The 18,313-nt window shown below is 41.2% G+C and overlaps 1 protein-coding gene across 1 annotated transcript in view; it reads right to left on the reverse strand.

Moving 5' to 3' along the window:
- LOC311051592 (uncharacterized protein) overlaps positions 1-18,313 on the reverse strand; it is a 43,452-nt gene that overhangs the window by 6,323 nt on the left and 18,816 nt on the right. The window contains exons 2-9 of the mRNA XM_084066173.1: positions 12,026-12,157; positions 10,631-10,786; positions 9,223-9,364; positions 6,215-6,384; positions 5,211-5,345; positions 2,440-2,625; positions 888-1,095; positions 607-827 (exon numbers count right to left, since the gene is read on the reverse strand). Of these exons, the coding sequence (XP_083922299.1) occupies positions 607-827; positions 888-1,095; positions 2,440-2,625; positions 5,211-5,345; positions 6,215-6,384; positions 9,223-9,364; positions 10,631-10,786; positions 12,026-12,157 (1,350 nt within the window). The remainder of the gene's footprint in view (positions 1-606; positions 828-887; positions 1,096-2,439; positions 2,626-5,210; positions 5,346-6,214; positions 6,385-9,222; positions 9,365-10,630; positions 10,787-12,025; positions 12,158-18,313) is intronic.

Genomic DNA, 18,313 nt, shown 5'->3' on the forward strand with positions numbered 1-18,313 from the left:
AGGTAAACCAAGAACCCAGGCGCGCGGGGAAGTACTTAATAGCCAGGGTGGCTGAGCGTCGGGGGAATCCGCTTGACGCATGCACTGCGCGCGATTTTTTTGCGGGTTCGGGTCGAAAAATGTGCGGGTTTGGGTGGGTTTTGGCACTTTATTTCCTTTACTTTATTTCGGTTTTAGGGTTAGGGTTAGGGTTACGTTATTTAATTCTTTTAATTAAATTTAAATGTAATAAAAAAACATTTTTTTAAATCCCTTCCCATCACCAGGGGGGCTGCAGCCCCCGTAGCCCCCCCCTTGCCGCGCCACTGCAAGAACCTAGCATCACTCTAAACAATATACTTTAAAAATAATCATCTGCCTACATTCAAACTATAGGATAGCAGGTCAACAATGAACCTAGCATCTGTCTAAATAACGTGCTATGTAAATTACATTTAATCTTGTGGACAAAAACATGAACAAATGACCAGGGTAAACTATATACTACACTCGGGTGTCTTATATGCTCTCACATGACGTTGTCTGCAGGTTGTCCAGTGTCGGGGTCGGTAGCCTTGTAGACGGCGATGACCTCTCCTACGGGGGTCTCCCGGGGGTTTCGGACACGGACACGGGCTTGGTGGCGGGCTTAAAGGCGGGCCCCTCGTTCATGTTCTGCACTTTAATGCTCACCGGGGTAACTTTTCCTCTTTTTCTTTTGGGCGGCCTTTTGGCGGGCCCTCCTGCCCCACCCCCAGCTCCGCCTCCGGCTCCTCCCCCGGCCCCACCCCCGGCCCCACCCCCGGCCCCACCCCCGGCCCCACCTCCTCCGCCCCCACCCCCACCTACTACATCTACGTCTACATCTACGTCTACGTCTGGCCCATCTCCATCTCCCTCTCCATCACCCCCTCCCCCTCCTCCTCCACCACCACCACCACCACCCCCACCCCCTCCTCCTCCACCTGCCCCGCCCCCTGCCCCTCCCCCTGCCCCACCCCCAGCGCCGCCCCCAGCGCCGCCCCCATCTCCGTCCCCTTCTCCTCCGGCCGGTGGTGCGACGTTGTCCACGACCAGCCCCAGGTTGATGTTAGGATTCTCTTCAAAGTCCACGGGCTGCGGGACGAGACACACACACACACACACACACACACACACACACACACACACACACACACACACACACACACACACACACACACACACACACGTTTATGAAGCATGGCGTTAGTTCATGCAGGCACAGAAGTCATACATGTCTCAGCTGTAATTAGCTGTCAGTCTGTGGTTAGCTTTCCTACTTTCTATTCACAGCTCTGCTGGTCATTACCAAAGCTCCCTCTGGGCTCTATACTAGTGTCTTTTCAGTTTTCTGTTATTGTGGGGAAAGCTTTCACAGAAAATAGCAGATCGGCAAGCTCACAAGGCATCGCGACGCGTTGTGAGCTTGTCAATCGGCTGTTTTCAGCGAAAACCCCGCGATACGGATACTGGGATTCAAGTTGTTAACTATGCACACTTCTAGGTTGCTTTGTTGGTATAAAGCAATTTCCTCATGTAATGAATAACATAACTGATCCGCATTAATAACCTGTTTATAATATCGTTTGCAATGTCTCGAAATGCTCTTTAAATGACAATGTATGACACGTCTTTCTGCATGTACCATGCAATAAAACACACAGTGAAATTCGGACTGTGCAACACACTGAAATTCTGATTGTACAAATGTAACCAAATAGACCATTTGTACACTCTCAGACATACATTAAGAAACTTGCACTATTAACATGCTGTTGATGGTGCTACTGTATCATTGACGTACGTTTCTGTTCCCCTTGTCACAAGGATGGGGGGCTATATGTGTTATTAAGGTGTAGTGTGGGCAGTCAGCCATGGAGTGGCGTATACTATGTGAGCACAAAGCAAATAGCCAGGTCTAACCATCAGACTGTGTGTTAAATATGTAATACATTTAAAGCCAGGGAATATTTCATAGCATCACTCTATCAAAGATACAGTAAGTAGTTGGGTTGTGTCTAGGGATGCACGATATTGAAACTTTGTCTGATATCCGATAATTTGCATGGTCAAATCGACTGATGCCAATACGGATATATTAATACAAGTTTCCAGAAGGGTTTACCCTACACCTGTAATTGAGTAAATGATTCTATAATAAACAGTGCATTCTTATAACCTAATTCATAAGGCCTAGGCCTACTGATGCACAAATGAGTTCAAACAAAGTAAAAGTAGCATTTGTATTTACCATTTTTCCAACTTGTTGACACTTATGAAAGCTTCTCCAGAGCAGAAAAAGTGATTGATTCTGCAGCCTTCACGAAAGGCTTTTTCTGCTTCACATTCAAACATAAATATTAGTTATCGGCTAAAAGGCCGATATGATGACCATCAATCAGTGCATCCCTAGTTGTGTTTATACTGTAGTCTGTTTACCTTTTCTAGCATGAGAACGCCTTCGTTTGTCTTGGGATCGGTTTTGATACTAAAGGTCCCGTCATCGTTTCCAGAGATGATGTCAAACACCGCTGCGCTGTTGTCTGAGTTGGGCTCGTCGGCGTCCAGCACTTTGAACCTCATCACCTCCACGTTCACTGCGTTCTCCTCGATGTTGCCAGAGTACTGCGTAAAACAATGAACAAACATGATGTTGTCAGAGTACTGCAGTGGTGGAAACCGTATTCAATCATATCAATACTGCAAGTATATGTCTGGTATTCATTCAATTTACTTCAGTAAAAGTACAAAACAAGTATTATTGGTATAAAAATGTACTTAAAGTACCAAAAGTAGAAAGTAGTTATTATGCAGAATGTCCCATTTCACAAGTTTTCAAATAAATTGTATGAAGATCTTTTGAAAATAGCAGATCTACAAGCTCACAATGCGTCGCGATGCATTCATTCTATCTATGAAATCTATGAAAAAGTTTAATCTGCAACATAATTTTATACAGTAATGTAGTAGGGGCCCGGGGGTCCCTGCTTCATCTCACTCTCAGCTAAAACGGTGAGGACCCCTGCTTTAAACGTACAACCGATAAAACATGATTTTAACCACTGTGCAGAATCCATTTTTCCTTCTGTTTGAACACTAGATGACAGAGGACCAGCAGCATGCCTTATATACGTCAGAGTGTGCAGACACACAGATATCCTTGCCTAACCCCCGTGTAGGTGCTCTCCACCCATGAGTTATTACCCTGCTCGCTGAGGTCAGGGTAATAACTCATGGGTGGAGAGAGTAGCTGCATAAAGGATAGCCTGGAAACCAGACAAATCTGCCAGTGCAAAAAATGAATAGCCCTCGGCAGATTTGGTCTGGCCCCGCTCAGTTGTGATTGGATAGTGAAGGAGTGTAAAACCCTACTCTCCGTCAAAACTGCCCTAAAAATGTTTATATGATGTCCTGCATATCTGTCTGTCATTTAATGTCTATAAATGGAGTACAAAAGGACCCCAATTGAAACAAGCCTTTGGCTTTCTTGGGCTTTTTAATCCTATTTAGTTGACCTTGTATTTTAACTGTACTTGCATGTGCTTTTTTCTGCAAACTTCTACATAAAGTATTCAATCAATCAATATATCAATCAATCAAATATTTCCCTGCCCCCGAAGTTCTGGGGCACCAATCAGGGCCCAGTATACAAATATGGTGCAGGTTTATCACCGGAAGCATTTTTTTTTATTTGCCAGAGAGTTCTTTTGAATTAATCAAGTTCACTTAATCTGACAGCTACTCCACCTCCTGCCTGCGTACATGAATGGATGTGGGTGGATGGGTGGGAGTGTTTATATGTGTCATTGTATATGCTGTACATTATTTGCATGTTAACACATGTGGATATGCATGCCTGTGGTTACATGTAATGGTGTGGTATGTGTGTGTCTGTACGCATACCACTGCATGTCTCAAGACGTGTGTGTGTGTGTGTGTGTGTGTGTGTGTGTGTGTGTGTGTGTGTGTGTGTGTGTGTGTGTGTGTGTGTGTGTGTGTGTGTGTGTGTGTGTGTGTGTGTGTGTGTGTGTGTGTGTGTGTGTGTGTGTGTGTGTGTGTGTGTGTGAGAGAGTGAGTGATATCATGAATGGACTTCATCTGAACGGACTCAATCTTCTGGCCTCTCTTCATTGGCTCCCTGTTCATTTTAGAATGAATTTTAAGGTTATTTCATTCGTTTTTAAAACACTTCACGGTCTGTCACCGACCGTCTTGTCTTTCTCAACTACTAGAGCCCTACGTCCCTGTCAGAGCTCTGAGGTCTCATGACAAGCTGTTGCTATAGTTGCATCCAATACCAAACTTAAATGTAGGCAGTGGTGGAAAGTAACTAAGTACATTTACTCAACTACTGTACTTAAGTACAAATTTGAGGATTTTTTACTTTACCGGATTATTTCCATTTGTCATACTTTTACTTCTACTCCACTACATCTTAGAAGCAAATATTGTAATTTTACTCCACTACAATCGTTTGAAAACTTTAGTTACTAGTTACTTTGCAGATATAAATGATTATATTATAAAACATACATTAACCACATTAGGCCTATTTTATACATAGGCTATTTGAAAATAGCCGATCTACAAGCTCTTGTATCTGATCTGCTATTTTCAAACACTTTAGTACTTTTACTTTTGGTACTTTTAGTATATTTTGATGCCAAGACTGTTGTACTTTTACTCAAGTAACATTTTGAACACAGGCCTTTTAGAGTATTTTTATATTGTGGTATTGCTACTTTTAAGTGTAATATCTGAGTACTTTTCCCACCACTGAATGTAGGAGTGACCGTGCTTTTGCTGCTGCTGCCTCAGCACAGTCCATTGAGGTTCTTAAATCCCGGCTCAAACCCACTTTTTTACCCTGGCTTTTAATCATGTGAGAGCATGTTTGCTAATGTTTATTGATTTATTCCTTTTTTTCCTCATTCTGTGTTATGTATGTCAGGTGACTTCGAAGGCTCATAGGCACATGTAGTGATTATTTTGAGGTTCGGTTCGGTCTGATCAGCACTTTGGGCAATCTCTGATTGTATGTAAATGTGCTCTATAAATACAGTTTGATTTGATCAACAACAAAAAAACAAAACATGGACAAACAACCCAGAAACATGCCTCTGACCACGGTTGTCGCCGGCAGAGACATAAAAACGGAAAGTATTTGTTGAATTCAACAAATGCAATTGAATTGAGCTGTTGTAAAGTACCTCATCTTTCTCCAACTTTGGAACGTTGTCGTTGATGTCCTGCACGTTGACCTGGATGGTGGTGGTTGCTGTGAGGCCTCCAGGCGCTCCGTTCATGTCTGCTGCTTTGATGGTCAGAGCGTACGAACCCACCCTCTGGAACAAGAGAGGTAACGTTCACATCAAAAGACACCCAATTTGATATGAATTAGGCCACAGACCCCCATTTGATGACTACTTTTTTCACATGCATGAACCACAGTCACGTGGTTCATGTATCACATGTGCTCCCTCAATGAGGATTCAGTGTTTGGAACTAAATTATACAGTAGGGTTTGGAAAAGTTTTTCGCCCGAAGGCAAGCATTTCTTCCACATTATTCTTGTTCTTGTTATCTCTGAGCACACAGACAGTCAGACACATTCCACATCAACTGTAAGTTGGTCTTGGATAGATTTTTGATTTATTACATATAGGAATATTTTATGAGTGTCTTGAAAAATACATAAATAATCAATACATCAATAATCAAAAAGGAATATAAATTCAAAAAGGAATATATCGTCTCTGTCGGGTGGAAACCTCATATGTCCAAAACTGTTACTTTTCAGGATTCAAATTGAAAAATAGCAGAAGTAGCAGATCTACAAGCTCTCTCTAGCTCTGAACACCAATAATTTAAATGTATGGGATGGAATAGTAACGTAGACCAATCACATCTCTCGTCAGACATGTTGTATAGCTCAGTGTTTCTCACAGTGGGGTCTGAGGTGGTGACCCCCAGGGGTCCTTGAGGGGGTCCCCATCAAAATCAGTTTTAACCACTTATACAGTAGGCCTACATCGGCTATTATCAAAAATCTTGAGAAAAATGTGACAAATATTAACAACACAAATCTTGTATGGAGATCCCTAGCACAAAATCTTTTCAGATGGGCTTCTGTGGCCAAATACATTAATTTGGGGGCCTTTGACATGAAAACATTTGACAATATCTAACATAGTACATCTCCTAGCGAACGCACCTCTCTGTCCAGGGTCGGCTCTTTGACGTAGATGGAGCCCGTCTTCCTGTCTATGTAGAAGAAGGTGGCTCCATCGGCAGGCTGCTGCTGCTCCAGGGTGTAGGAGATCTTAGTGTGCTCGGTGCCAGGCTTGTCCCTGTCTGTAGCGTTCACCTGGACCACCAGAGTCCCTGGAGGAATAAAACATAAAACATGTTACAATCTGATCATTTTACAGAAACCAGACCGATGCCCGTTTGGGAACGCCCAACGCCCAGGGGGGCTCGACGCCCAGGGGGGCCCAACGCCCAGGCGCCCAACGCCCAGGCTGATGCCCGGGAACGCCCGTTGAGAACGCACCTCCAGTTATGCAATACCCATTGTACCTGTGTCAGAGTTACTTAGTGCAGCACTCATTATCATATAGTGTTGGAGGCTAGTGACTCACTCACTCACTCACTCACTCACTCACTCAGAAATTCTGTGCATTTAATAGACACATAATGTAATGTAATGGAAATGTGTTTTCCCACTGCCTTCATATTAATAAGTGACAGCAAATGAAACTAAATGAAAACACTGCATGGGTTCACATGTAACCCATACTACAGTAGGAACATTACATCTCTGACTGAATGGGTTGAGTGAGTTCTCTAAAGGCCAGTCCACACCAATGCAACTCCTTGCAACCATTATCCCCAATGGCTGTTGCATTGGTGTGGACTGGCCTTAAAACGTTTTTTGCAAGGAGTTGCGACTAGTTGCATTGGTGCGGTCTGGCCTTAAAGGGATAGTTCACCCCCAAAATGACTTTTTCTTTCTCCTATCGATTAGTCACCCCATGGAGACTTGAATTCATATATATATATTTTCTCGTCGCATTTCTAAGCCAATAATTTCATGACCGGCAGCGGTTCCGGTAGGAGACACAAAGGAGTCTCCTTTGTGTCTCCTACCGGAACCGCTGCTTACCGATTCGCTGGTCATCAAATTATTGGCTTAGGAATGCGACAAAAACGTGAAACCATAGGCGGCGTGTGAGCTTGACAATTGGGAAGGCTGGGGATCGGCCACGTGCGAAGCGCCGAAATCCGTACACGCGTGCGAAGCGGTTGCGGTTTTTGGTTGGAGTCTGTTAGTTTCTGTTGGGTTTTTGGTTACTTTATTTCGGTTATAGGGTTAGGGTTAGGTTTAGATTAGGGTTAGGTTTTTTAATTCATATTTTTGCCTGATTTTACTGATTCATTATTAATTCCCAGAATTTCCCAGCATAACATTTGGGAAGGCTTAGCCTACCCTAGCCTTCATTACCCGCCGCCTATGCGTGAAACATGAATTCAAGTCTCCATGGGGAGACTAATCGATAGATTTTTTGTTTTTTTTGAGTGAACTATCCCTTTTTAAAGGTTGATCCAACAGCTCATTGAACCGTATTGATTCCGTCTGGCGTCACATTCCCAGACACTACCAATGTGTGCCAGTCATGACTGCGGGGCATTTATACTGCAGGTGAGCTTGATTGTTGGCACATGCTGCTACCTGAGTCTCTCACGGTGCATCACACCCCTCACTGAGGATCTGAACTGAGTAGGGTTATGACTAGTTCTGTGCCTACATGCAGCATGTGCAAACCGGTTGTATTATTTCACATCCTAAATGTCACACATCTCTCATCGCTGGTATTACCAGTGGTGGAAGAAGTACTCAGATATTGTACTTAGGTAAAAGTAGCAATACCACAATATAAAAATATTCTGTTACAAGTAAAAGGCCTGTGTTCAAACGTACAAAAGTATCGGTATCAATATTTTCCACAGAGATGCAGCGTGAAATTATTTAAAATTGGAAATACTCCGGTAAAGTAAAAAATACCTCAAAACTGTACTTAAGTACAGTACTTGAGTAGATGTACTTACAGTAGTTACAGTACTTTACACCGCTGATTACAGATATTGCAGCTAGAACTCCTTAGGGGCATAACATCATTTCAGGAGTTATGGGGACACATTGACAAATTGATTTATTGAAACGTCCTCCTCTACCCTTTGATTATCACAAACATAAATCAACAGATTTCAAATAACTGTACAGTATGAAAGCCCTATTCATCATAACTAAACGGGAGGTGATAATGTGCCCTCTGTGTGCCATGCCGCTGGTGGCATATTTGATATTTTGGGCATGCAGTTCAGAACAACTCCTTCCTCCTCCTGTAATGTCTCCTCATCTATGTCCGAGAGACAACTATCTATCAACTTAATAATCACAGGATCATCCTCTTAGGTTCTTTATTTAAACACCTACTATGCACTCTGAATTGGATATTGATACGGTTACTGTTGTAGCTTAGGGTGCACAGAGACCAATCTGGGATCCCATCAGCAAAAAAGTACATATTTTTGTAGAGATCGCACTGACCGGACACTTTCCCAGTGCAATATATGGATAATGTGGCCAAGATTCATTTTTTTTCAATGCCGAGTCTCTCAGCAATGTCATCTACCATGTAGATGTTGATTATTATTATTACAAAACATACATTAACCACTTCAGCCCTATATACATTTTGGCCATTTGAAAATAGCAGATCTACAAGCTCACAATGCGTCGCGATGCTACACATTGTGAACTTGTAGATCTGCTATTTTCAAAAGATTTGTATACATTTGAAGACTTGTAGTGAGACATTCTGCATAATGAGTACTTTTACTTTTGGAAGTACATTTTGATGCCAATTCTTTTATACTTTTACTCAAGTACATTTTGAATACCGGACTTTTACTTGTAACATGAGTATTTCTACATTGCGGTATTGATACTTTTACTTAAGAAAATCAAATTAGTACTTTTCCCACCACTGCAATATGCATTAAAAACTAGTCCTGTTATTTAGTTCAGAGAAAGGGAATGCTGCATGTCAGCTTACTGTCTCTCTAGTATTTTATCTAAATAAACCAAACAGCTAGACAAGAAAGAGACATTCCAAAAAAGGAATGGTGGAAAACACCTTTAGCCACAGTGTTCTTTACCTGCCGTGCTGTTCTCCTTCACTCCAGCAGGGGGCATGGGTTGAAACACAGGTGGGTTGTCGTTCTCATCCTCCACCGCGATGGTCATTTCGATCTGCTCCTCTGCAGTTCGGCCATCACGATATCTGGCTATTCCTGTCAGCTAGGGCACCACCATAAAACACACACGCACACACATGTTTGTATTACAATATCCTACTTGTGCAGACACAAAGATTTTATTTTATAAATTGCCATAGTTTCGCTATTTTTAACCCTAACCTTAAAGACTGCGTTATACTTAGCGTTGCGCACCAAAAAAAAGTTGACAACGCAACATGCTGTGATTCGTTGAAAGCTTGTAGATCTACTATTTTTGGTGTGCAACGCTGGTGTGAAACTAAGTATAAATCAGGCATTACAACAACTCTAACCTAACCTCAAAACACCTTAACGCTACCCACAACCTGAATCTTTTCATAATTGTAAAGCAAACTTCATAAAAAGTTGGAAGAGACCTTGTGAAACAACGGTAGCGTGTCTGATTCCAGATCAGGATGTAACGTGTTCAAATCACGTCAGGGTCATTTGTTATATCAATATTAAATCCCATTGAAATGGGATTTCTTTTTTCCTCTCATCTGTAAATATAGCTATTTATCGATTACATGTGTTAATATTCTATGCTCTATTGATTAATTGAATACATAGGACCACAATGGAAACAAGTCCCCAGGACTTCTTTGTGTTATCCTTTTAGCCCAAATGTTTTACTGTACCTCCGTGCTGTTTACATTTCTGACTAATAAAGTATTATAAGTGTTATATTTAATCTTGTGAGGTCCAGGAAGATTGTCTATAGTCTCACACAATGTCTATTTCCAAATGCTACTATACTTCTGGGGACATATTTGGCCCTCACAAGTACACAACACACACACACACACACACACACACACACACACACACACACACGCACACGTGCACGCACACACACATTATTTCAAAGCATGCATACTCTTTTCAGCCACTAGAATGTGTGCTATCTGTTAACCCACTAGGTCAGTGGTTCTCAACCAGTGGTCCTTAAGGGGTACCAACAAGGTCATAGCGCGATGAGCTTGTAGATCTGCTATTTTTGAAAAATCTTGAAAATGTTTGCACATCTTTGAATAATATTATTTTTTAACTCAAATCTTTGCTTCTGGGGGTCTCTGGCAGATTTTCAGATGGGGGGTCTGCGGCCAAATGTATTATCAATTTGGGGGTCCTTGGCATGAAAAGGGCTGAAAACCACTGCACTAGGTTACTTAGATCATCCACTCAGAAACTCCTTTCAGTTTCCAAAACAAACCTCTAAACCAAAGGTGACCAGGATGCCGGTTTAAACGTGCTATATATAAATAAACTTGACTTGACTCGTACTCACGACGTATTCCTCCCTCTCCTCTCGGTCCAGGATACCGGTGACCTTCACGTAGCCGCTGTTCTCCTCCACTATGAACAGGTTGAAGGGGGGCTCCGTGGCCCCCGGCCCCGTCAGGGCGTAGTAGAGCGTGGCCTTCTCGTCCATGTCTGACCTGATCTGGACCAATCATAACACAGTTACATTCAACCCGGCTGAAGTACTCAGCCGACAGTGCTTCAGTCAAAGTATAGTTCCTGGTCAAGCATCACCAGTGGTGTAAAGTAACTAAGTACATTTACTCAAGTACTGTAATTAAGTACATACATATTTTTTTGGTATTTTTTGGGCGGTGCAACCCACCATTGTACACTGGTTGACTCTATTCAGGACTGTGATTGGCTAGTGAAACACATGACACATGTGAATAGCCCTATAAATAGGACTATGCACTTAAAAAAAACACATTTATGTTTTTTTTAAAGTGAATCACACATTGAGAACCACACACTTCAGAAATATTACTTTTCTTTAAGTCAACTTCCATCACTGTGATGACCACTGTGACCACACCGCCCACTTCACACTGGGTGTGATTTTTGAGTGGTGCCAACCACTCCTACATTTTGTCCGTGTGTCCGTATATCCGTATGTCCGTCCGTCCGTATGTCCGTCCGTATGTTTGAGCACGGCTGATTGGTCAAGCTTCACGTGACACGTGACAATATGTTGTCACGTGTCACGTGACAACATATTGTTGCTGATTGCAACACAAGGATGCAACCAGTTACACTTTCAAAGGCACCACTCTCTTCACACTGGGTGTGATTTTTTTACTTTACTGGAGTATTTCCAATTTTCAATACTTTTACTTCTGCTCCACTACATCTCAGATTCAAATATTGTACTTTTACTCCATTACATTTATTTGAAAACTTTAGTTACTGCTTTGTAGATTTTGATTATTATTATTACAAAACGTAACCATTTCAGCCCTAAGTATTCAAATTAAAAAGTACATTTTCTTTTCAATATCAATCCAGACTGGACTCATAACTTAATAACATTTATGTATAACCAGATTCAGTATATTGATTAGTGAAGGCTAGAAACATGAAATCATTTAATCCCTTTTATTTTTTGAAAAAGACTATGCACTTCTTCTACTTTATTATATAGGCTATTCATACTGGCTATTTGTAGATAAACAAACACAATGTTTTCAGACGAATAAAACCAAATTGTATACTATGCTGTTGCTATGTCTTACTGTTAGATATGTGGTTGTTTACCTTGTGGACATCCTCTGAAATTGTTTGATATAAAAATATGTATTGTTATTATTATTATTATTATTATTTACCCTCGATTTCACCAAGGCTAAAAACTAATAACATGAAACGAGGTGAGGAGTCTTACTTTGGCGATGTAGCGGTCTTGGGTGTAATCTTTGTTTTCTTTAATCATCTTTGGCGGGACCACCCAGTCCCTCTTCTGACGATGAAGGTGGCGTTCAGTCCAGGGCTCTGTGCTGCTCACAGCCACACACACCTGTACAGAGAGGGAACAGAGCAATGAGACCCCACACCAGCAATTTTTATTTAGTTTTAGTCATAGTCTTTTGAATAAAATTCCATTTATAGTTTTAGTCATATTTTAGTCATCTGAAATGCTTTTTGTCTAGTTTTAGTCGACTAAATATAAGATTTTAGTCCACAAAATCTACAGTTGATTTAGTCGACTAAAATGTATTGTGGCGGTGCCTTAATGGCGTCGTAATGGTTGATTTTACACTTGGTTGCATGCTGAAAATAGCAGATCTACAAGCCCACAACGTGACGCGCTGCGACGCGTTGTGAGCTTGTAGATTGGCTATTTTCAGAGCGCAACACCAGAGCGCAACCAAACATAAAATGACTTGTCTTTTAGTTCTGATCTCTTCCCCACTAGTCCCTCACTAACATTTTAGTCTAGTTTTTTTTTGTTGACAGAATTGCCAATAAAAACTAAGACTAAATATATTATATTTAGTCTTAGTTTTAGTCATCGTAGATTAGTTTTTATTTCGTTTTTGTCAGTGAAAAAAGGTAGTTGAAAATAGTTTTAGTCGACGAAATCAACACTGCCCCATACCCAATTAACACAAATACAATTTACATTCCCTTTTGGGTTTATTTTCCTTTTTGATAATTCATTTTTGGATTATTGATGTGTTAGTCATTTCACTTCACTTTAGTTATATTCATATATGACTGTATGCTGATGCGTCTGAATGTATGGGTCCTAGCCTTGGTGTAGTTATGAAGCAGCTATCCCTCTGTAAGCACGTGTAGTGATTCGCAATGAGCTGGGATCGAACCGCACTCTCCCACTCAGCAAACCGACACCCTGCTGTTCTAATACAGCTGAGCTCGATTTAGCAGAGCAGAGCTGTTGTGGCTGTGTCTTGTCGCTACACAAGCACCAGGCTCAAACGGCAAGGTTAAGTAACTATTCCTCTGTAGGCAAGCAGCAGACCTAGACAGCAAGATGACAAGTTCCATGGTTTAATAAACTCATGGAGAATGTGTCTCACATCAGGCGTCAGGATTCCGGCTATAAGGGAGTGACTGTGGCCCAGTGGTGGAAGAAGTAAAAGAAGCAATACCACAACATAGAAAATACTCTGTTACAAGTAAAAGGCCTGTGCTCTAAATGTTAAGTGTTTGCATCAAAATATACTTAAAGTACCAAAAGTAAAAGTACATGTTGTGAGCTTGTAGATCAGCTATTTTCAAATAGCCTAGGTATAAAATGGGGTAAAGTGGTTCATTCATGTTTTATAATATAATAATTTATATCTGCAAAGTAACTGTAACTAAAGTTTTCAAATAATTGTAGTGGAGTAAAAATACAATATTTGTCTCTGAGATGTAGTGGAGTAAAAGTATTGAAAATTGGAAATACTCCAGTAAAGTAAAAAATTGTACAGTACTTGAGTAAATGTATTTAGTTACTTTACACCACTGCTATGGCCTTGGCGTATAGCAGTAGCCCTTACATTCTCACTCGCTGAGAATGGAACGCACGTTCATAGTCGGTCAGAGGAGTCCTTCCATTCTCAGGAGCTGAGAACAGATCTTTTTGGTCAAATATGGGAATGTCAGTCCTCATAAATATCATAACAATGTGTATCTATCCTTTCTGTAGGCCTTCAGAGGCAACCGGACGCTGTCCACCTTTACTGCTTCTTTAATCACTGTTCCTTTTTATTCTTTACTCTTGTTTACTCATTATAATGATATTGTCATCTGTTGTATTGCGTAGGCCTACATAGTAAAGGCACATTAGTATCAATTCTTCGTTCTCTCACCAAGGAAATATTTTATTTCCAACAAGCAGCGTAACAACGCTGGCACATTCTGATTGAGCATGGAGTTTCAATGCAAAGTCAATGTGTCTTGACGTTTTTTCTCACAGTGTTGTTGACGCTCAACAGCAAAACGCATAGCAACAAACCTGAGAGAACCTCAACTTTGCATCAACCAACCAACCAATCCCCTCCTTCCCCATTTCTACACCCTCCAGGGAGAACATAATTATAATTATTTTCTCCACCTCTGCCTCTTGCTGTGAGCGGGCCAGGCCAGCTGCTCCTCTGCCCAGGGCACTGGAGCTGAATACGCTGGGCGTGGACTACTGTATAGTCACACACACACATCACCACTTGAAATGGACAAAAACTAACTGCTCTCTGGATGTAGAGAATGTTTTAAAACTAGAAGCTGTATTAAATTAAATTAAATCAAACTTTATTTATAGAGCACATTTAAAACAACTGAGATAACCAAAGTGCTGTACAGAGCAGGAGCAATACAATCAAAGCAAAAAAACATACAGCAAGTGTCAACATGAGCACCAAACACAAATATGCACAAAATAAAACAAACATAGGATGCGCTCAGATGAGATTAAAAGCCAAAGAAAATAAATGAGTCTTAAGCAGAGACTTAAAAACATCGATGGACTGAGCAGATCTGATATGGAAGGGCAGGCTGTTCCAGCCTGGGGGCTGCAGCCGTAAATGCGCTTGCGCCCCTGGTTCCCTTGCTAGTTTTGAGCTCGACCAGCAGTAGCTTGTCAGCAGATCTCATGCAGAGCTCTAGCTGGGGTGTAGGGTTTCCAGGAGCTCAGAGAGATACTGAGGGGCCAGCCCATTTAAAGATTTAAAATCAAATGGGAGAACCTTAAAAACAATCCTAAAATGAACACGGAGGCAGTGAAGTGAGGCCAAGACGGGGGTTATTAAGTTCACGTTTTTTCGTGCCAGTCAGCAGGCGAGCAGCAGTGTTCTGGACCAATTGTCAGTGACGACAGTTCAATGCTGGTATATAGGGAACTGCAGTAGTCAAGTCTTGATGAAATGAAAGCATGGATTACGATCTCTAACTGTTTTGTTATGGCTTGACCTTGGCGAGGAGGCAGAGTTGAAAAAAAGCTGGTCTTGACAACAGAGCTGATTTGTTTATCAAACTTGAAAGTGCTGTCAAGGATTATATGGCAAATGTGCGGATGTTAGAGTTAAGGGTGTCCGGAGTATTGTAGAGTAGGGTCATGGTGTTGATCGAAGATCATTATTTCGGTTTTGTTTTCATCAAGATTGAAAAAGTTAATATCCATCCAGATTTGATGTCCTGTAAGCAGTCAAGTAGTGGTTGAAATGAGTTATTGGAATTGGGTATGAGGGGTAGGTATAGCTGTATATAATATAGATAGACAACTAGACAACTAAACAACGTGCATAAACAATCTATTCTCAGTATTGTGACAGCCCGGGACCGCTCCTGGCGTGGGTGAAAATAAATAGGTCAAGTAGTTGCTCAATTTTGATTCATCATCTACAGCTGGTGTTGAATAAATACCTAATGTAGATACTGTATGTAATGATTAGATATCGACAGTAACACAGATTTCGTGACAGCACTGGGGTTATCCTTCATGTAGATGCCTGATACAGTGTTGATTTTGACAGCACATTTTGATTTCGTTTTAGTCATAGTCTTTTGAATAAAATTCTGTTTAGTTTTAGTCATATTCTAGTCATCTGAAATGTTTTGCTTTTAGTCTAGTTTTAGTCGACTAAATATCATAAGACTTTAGTCGACTAAATCTACAGTTGATTTAGTCGAGTAAAATGTATTTTTGGCGGGCCGTGATGCCATCGAAGTGGCTGATTTTCACTTAGCTGCATGTCAAAAATAGCCGATCTACAAGCTCAGATCGGCTATGAGAGCTTGTAGATCTGCTATTTTCGATCTGTGACACCCGCACGCACCCATGATGACTTCTCTTAGTTCTACTGGATCTCTTCTCCACTAGTCCCTCCCAAACATTTTAGTCTAGTTTTTATTTGTTGATGAAATTGTTAGTACATTTAGTCACAGTTTTAGCCATCATAGCTTGTATTTAGTTTTTGTTTAGTTTTTATTTAGTATTCCTAAGTGAGAAAAGTTAGTCAACAGACATTTTTCCTCATAGTTTTAGTCGACGAAATCAACACGGGTGTGATCCCGTGCCAGAGCTCCAGGGTGTGTGAAGGTGGAGTCGAGGTCATCAGAGGACATCTGCCACACCTGTGGAGATGTACTTCTCTTAGTTTGAACTCAAATATGTGGAACAAAATGTACTCTATGATTCATTCCTATGTTATTCTCATAATCAACTGTACATTTTAATGATTCAGTATGACCTATAGTGTTGTTATGGTTATGTCTGAACGGAGCGTCCCATAGTCTGGAGAGATGAGATACACTTTACAATTAATCCCTTGGGGGGGAATTTGGAACATGTTGTTCTTGCATACAGGCTTAACCCATTTAGACCTGAGGCCATTTCTAAAAACGCCTTCTAAATCCTACCTAAGTTTTCTGAAAAAAAAACCCTTCAAAATGTTGCTACATGTCGTCTCTGTCGGTGGAAACCTCATATGTCCAAAACTGTTATGTTTCAGGATTCAAATAAAAAAAAAAAATTAAGTCTTTCCCTCCATTCATTGTATATGCCAGTGGTTCTCAAACTTTTTCATGTCAAGGACCCCCAAATTGACACTTATTAGCCCGCGGACCCCCATTTGAAAAGATATGCCAGGGACCCCCCATAAGAGAAGATTTTTACGGCTCTAGCAGTGATTCTCAACCATTAGGGCTGCATTAGGGCTACGGACCCCCATTTAATGGCATTTATATGCCTGGGACCCCAATTTATATTGTAAAATCAATGTTAGATTTAACTCTCGGAGTTACAGACTCATAAGGGTCCATTTGGTTCCTACCCATCATTTAGCTGGGGACCCCCTGGAACCCCCTCAAGGACCCCTGGGGGTCCCCGGACCCCACTTTGAGAACCAATGGTATATGCATGATGGGTGTGAATAAAACTGCTGAACCTCACTAGTTGACGTACATTCCAACTGATAATGTGTCTTACAACAGTTTTGTGTGCCGAAAATAGTCGCTCTACAAGCTCAAAATGCATCACATGCACACACAAATATCAATAATCGGACGATCACGTTAATTAAATTGTGGGAATAAGCCAAAATCGTGATCCTGATTAAAATTCGATTAATTGTACAGCCCTTGTAAACTAGCACTGACAATTGCAATTTCACCTGGTGTAAGATAGGACCCAAACAGTCCAAATCTAAACATTGCTTCAAAATGGCCATTGCCCATAATACTCTTGTTCTCTCCTGTTTAGTGGTGAATTACCTGGGGACTGTCTCAGCAGAAGCTCAAAACAGTGATGACGTCATGAGAGGTAAGTCTGTTTGTCATTTGTAATGGTGAGGTCAAGTATTTTTGATCACCTGAGTAAAGTATTCGAAGCATACATCGTCTCTGTCGATGTATGCTCATTATGTTTCAGGATTCAAATAAAAGAAAATGGCAAAAGTAGCAGATCTACAAGCTCGAAACGTGTCGCTTTCGCGCCGCGTTTGAGCTTGTGGATCGGCTACTTTTGATGTCTTTTGTGTGAAAAACACACACACACTGTAAGTGCCTGCAGGGCCATTCTCCCTCCCAAAGACTCTCCCTCTCTCACAATGGAGCACTCCTTTTTATGGGGGCTTTTATAACTTTGTAGATAGGACAGTTAGACTGACAGGCAATGGGGAGAGAGATGGGGGGGGTGAAAAAGGTCGTTGGGATCGGGATTTCGAACGCGCTGGCATTGCAGCCTAGGGTGCCTGGACCGCCACGCTGCGGCCCAGGCCTTTAAACTTTGTTTGACTATTCCTTTCACATAAACCTCATGTTGGGACTGACTTTACTGACTTATGTATTTGATTCACGATCTTTGGTACTGTTGTGTTGGCAGAAATAAAATACTTGAAATGTTAAAGTTTGTCTGAGCTCCCTCCTTTGCGAGTTGAGCCACTTGTAACAGTCTAATGATTACCGTAGATAGGTATCTAATGTCTGTGGCACAACTATTGAGAAGTTGTTAACCCATTTAGACTGGGAAAGCTGTCATTTTAGATTTTAAGCACTTTAACCATTATCTTATCCTTTGGCTATTCAATAATAGCAGATATACAAGCTCCTAGCTATGAGCTTGTAGATCTGCTTTTTTGTTTGTTTTTAAATCATGAAAATGTTTGATAATCTTTGAACATATATTTTTGTAACTTTTGTAATTTTTGTAACTTGTTAACATTTGTAACTC

This window comes from Gymnoscopelus microlampas (genome assembly GCF_963454915.1).
Source record: "Gymnoscopelus microlampas genome assembly, chromosome: 9".
Taxonomy (NCBI): domain Eukaryota; kingdom Metazoa; phylum Chordata; class Actinopteri; order Myctophiformes; family Myctophidae; genus Gymnoscopelus; species Gymnoscopelus microlampas.